Source organism: Cyphomyrmex costatus, unplaced genomic scaffold (genome assembly GCF_001594065.2).
Source record: "Cyphomyrmex costatus isolate MS0001 unplaced genomic scaffold, Ccosl1.0 scaffold44, whole genome shotgun sequence".
NCBI lineage: Eukaryota > Metazoa > Arthropoda > Insecta > Hymenoptera > Formicidae > Cyphomyrmex > Cyphomyrmex costatus.
The window spans coordinates 9432-14053 of record NW_017278641.1 but is presented as its reverse complement, the minus strand read 5'-3'; the positions used below and the strand labels follow the sequence as shown (position 1 = coordinate 14053).

The following is a 4622-nucleotide window of genomic DNA, read 5'->3' as shown; positions in this document are numbered from 1 at the left end:
ATGGGACAACTTCCCTCTAAGCGCATCACCTCTTCTCGTTCTTTTACTCACACCGGCATTGACTATGCTGGCCCTTTTTTGACAAAGACTTGGAAAGGTAAAAATGCACGCACTTATAAATCCTATGTTGCTTTATTTGTGTATTTTGCTACCTCAGCTGTTCACTTGGAATTAGTCACTGACTATTCTTCTGATGCCTTTATAGCTGTATATAAGAGATTTGTATCAAGACGCGGAATTTGTACCACGTTAACCAGTGACTGCGGCACCACGCTCAAAGGAGCAGATTCAGAATTAAAACGGCTTTTCTCGCAAGCTCGTCAAGAGTCTTCCACGTTAGCCATCCTGTTAGCTAACAATGGTACTCAATGGCGCTTCAATCCCCCTTCCGCCCCTCACTTTGGAGGTAAATGGGAAGCGGGAGTCAAATCTATGAAGCACCACCTCATCCGTGTAGTCGGCAACTCTACCTTCACATATGAGGAAATGAGCACTCTCTTGGCTCAAATTGAAGCGGTGATGAATTCCCGACCATTGGGCCCGTTAACTGAGGACCCAGACAACCTCAATGTATTACCAGGACACTTCCTCATGGGGTGTGCTCCTTTGACAGTTTCCGAACTTTGTCTTGAGTTGATCAAAGCCGTTAGGTTGTCGCGATGGCAACTTATTCAAAAGACTTTTGAGTCATTCTGGTCTAGATGGTCTCAAGAATGCTTACAAAGGTGTTACGCCTGTTATAAGTGGAATCGAGTTACTCCCTCTCTCCAAGTAGGAGCCATCGTCCTCGTCATCGACGAACGTTACCCACCGACTAAATGGCCCTTGGGGCGTATCATTGCCATACATCCAGGGCAGAATGGCCATACCAGACTAGTTACTGTTAAAACGCAAACGTCAGTCTTGAAACGGCCAGTAGTCAAACTCTGCCCATTGCCTGTTATGCACGACTCCCCGCAAGTTGTTCATTAATAGCAGATAATGAAGGCGGGCGGAATGTTTAAAGTTAAAGGTCGTGCGCACGGCAGTATGTATATGTTGTTGGTCGGTAACTCGACGACCGCCATAATCGATTAACTAGGTAATGCTCGAGAAGACCGAGCGAGGCGCTGAATGCCTCTCTTTCTTTGTTTTCGCTTCTTCTTCGTGTGGTCGTTGCACGATTCTCAGCCATCTTGTGAAAAGGCCGGCCGGCGCTTCGTTGCTTGTGTTTCCTTTGTGATAAATACGTTCTCGGTTGAACGTTGATTGATTGATAATCTTCTCGTGGAGCTTTAGCTCGTGTGAGGCTCTGAGCCTATGTAATTGTAATGTGAGGCTGTGAGCCTAATCGCTATATTCTAGCACAAGAGATATTAAGAATCTTCTCGAAGATCGCGAAGAGTACGTTCTACGAGGTAGAAGTACAACGATCCCACATTGGTGGGCGTAAGCATTGTATACTCCAGGTACTTGTGAGAAAAAGAGATAAAGAAGAACTCGATTGAGTTCACGTAAGAGTTGAAGGCTAAACGCCGAGGTTACAATTCACGGTAATTTCCGTGGATATATTTGCGGCTGGAAGCCTATTAAGATCACCGATCACTTGTAAGTAATTTATTTTCAGTTATTCTCATTTCTGTAACCTCTGTCAACGTACATCTGTGCCGTCTACCGGAAGGAAACTACTTCTGTGTACTGAATCAGGAACGATTGTGATATGTCTTTGCTGTTTTACTTATAGTTGATAATTATCTATCTTTAAATTCACTGTTCGTTTATACAATTTTGTTTATTGACATATCTTATATAACCATAAATTCACTTGTTATTAATAATTATTATCGTGAAGAAGGATTGTTCTGATAATCAATTTCGTAATAACATTATACCAAAAAAATCTATTACATATAATCAAATACGCCAATAAACGTAATTTTTGAAAAAAATGATTGAAATTATTTAAATTATTTATATATTTTGCAGGTATACAATTTAGAAGTAATTGATCAAAATGGTATTCAATTGGGAGGAGGAAATACCATAAAACGATAATAATATAAAGATATTAGAGCGATCCGAGTACATTGAAAGTTCTTGATGCCAGTGCTATAATCTTGAATGTGACTAATACAAAGTTCGTCGACAATAATGTTGCCCTAAATAAAAGTACATTAAATTCTGAAGGTAATATAATGCAACCGACAATTTTAACGTTAGAAAACAGATTGATATATTATTGAAGGTGCCAGTTTAAAGTGAACATTCATAAAATGTATATCCTTTTGTTGCATATATACGTAATAATGATCTAACAACACATGCACACTAGATGTTTATAATAGTAATGTTAAATCATTATTATTAGGTATATATGCTGCAAAAGAATATACACTTTATGTATGTTTACTTTGAAATGGCACCTTCAATAATATATGAGTCATTTTTCATGGTAACATGTATAATAGTATTTTTTATATACATATTCATTTCCATTTCATTATCTTTCAATAATAATACAAAAAACTATTATAGTTTGATATCTCTCACCTAGAACACTATATTTGATTCGAGATTTTGGAGTGTAAGTTAACCAGTTTTCAATTACGTATATCTTCATAAGTATATGTTTACAAATTATTATTCTAATTAATAATTAATATCGTGATAAGGATTGTTCTGATTATACCAAAAAAATTTACGTTTATTAGCATATTTGATTATACGTATGTGATATTTTGACATTGGAATAAATACACTAATAAACGTAATAAGTCTTTTGGTATAATGTTATTACGAAATTGATTAATAGAACAATCGTTCTTCACAATATTAATTATGAATTAGAATAATATTTTAAAAATGTATACTTTATGAAGATACACGTAATTGCAAACTATAACTCACACACATGTGCTTTATCTTGAATCAAATATAGTGTCCTAGAGATCGAAATAACAGCTTTTTTCAAAAATAAAATACAAAAGATGAGTATTATTTTCAAAAGAATTCTTATGCGCTCCACAATTTTGAATTAAATATAGTGTTCTAGGTGAGAGATCGAAATAACAGTTTTTTATATTTCAAAGACGAATCACAAAAGATCAGTATTAATTTTAATAGAATTCTTATACCAAATTGTCTATTTTAACGTAATACATTTTATTACTGAAAGATAATGAAATGGAAATTAATATGTATTAGGGTGGCGCAAGAAAAAAAAATTTCTGAATTTTGACAAGCATACATCAAAAGTAGGTTCAGTACATGAAAAAAAGTACTCTCAATTTTTTTTAGATTTTTCGGACAATATTTAGAGGTCGCTGTTTTTGTTTAAAGGTCGTTTGATGTAATAAATGACAATGAATTGATATAGTACGTACTGTATACGATAAATGATAACTGATTATTTTTTTTTATAAAATAGACATTCTCACGTACATTTTGAGAGGTCGAGAACCTATTTTGGTTTAGTAGAATAAAAGATATGATTTCTTAAATTTTATTTTTTAACACTTTTGATTAATAATATGTCTGTACGTTATCTAAAAAAAATCTAACTTTTATATTTTGACGACTTTTATATTTTGTGCACTAAGCATAACATATCACAGTTATTTTCTAGAAAATTGTAATCTGCAAATTGTAATGCTTCACTTATTATATATACGTATCTATGTATGTTCATTTTTATTATTAAATTTGAATAATATACACTCTTTTTATATGTTCACTTTGAACTGGCGCCTTTAATAATATATCAGTTACTTCTCATGGTAATTTATTAATTATTGGAGGAATAAATGTGTTTGAATTAATTATGATATAATTTTTTTAAAGAAGAATTAATCTACTTGGGTTGGAATAGGAAGATCTTTCAATATTTATTTTTGTAAAGAAGATTTAAACCATTTGGATTGAAATAGAAAGAACTTTCAATAAGAATAAGAAGACATATATGGTACTTAGGTTTCATTGTATATGAAGAAAGATAAAGATAATACTACATGGATTTTACTATTTAATTAATTAGAATTTAATAAGAATAGTACCACATGGGTTTTTAAAGATATTAATTAGAATTTAACTTGGCGCCAACTATTAATATCAGATCTTTTATACAAATGATACATGTCATTATATGAGGATAAAGATAGTACTACATGGATTTCATAGAATAACTTGGCGCCGACTATTGATATCAGATCTTTTATACAAATGATACATGTCATTATATGCTGACAAAGATAGTACTACATGGGTTTTACTATTTATTTTTTTTTAAGAAGAATTAAACCATTTGGATTGAAATAGAAAGATCTTTCAATAAGAATAAGAACTACATAGGTTTTACTATATAATTTAGTAGAATTTAATAAAAATAGTATCACATGGGTTTTCAAAGATCTTTTATATAAATGATACATGTCATTAGATCTAAGTTACATCTTGGTCTAGGTTACATCTTGATCTATTAAACAGCAAATATGATTAGTTGGTTCTACAGCTGATTAAGTAATTGGCGGTGGTGAAACTGGCCCAAACAGTTTTTTATCAATACCACGCACCCTTAGGGCATGTTTTACCTTTTTTTTAGTAAAATAAAAAAAGGTAAGTTCATATACAATTGTAGAATCTAGGTT

General features: G+C 32.5%; 1 protein-coding gene across 1 annotated transcript; it reads left to right on the top strand.

Moving 5' to 3' along the window:
- LOC108777488 (uncharacterized) lies at nucleotides 1–972 on the top strand. Its single transcript, XM_018544401.1, has 2 exons — nucleotides 1–97; nucleotides 158–972. The coding sequence occupies exons 1-2, from the start codon at nucleotides 1–3 to the stop codon at nucleotides 970–972; spliced, it is 912 nt and encodes a 303-aa protein (XP_018399903.1).
- The last annotated feature ends 3650 nt before the right edge of the window (nucleotides 973–4622 follow it).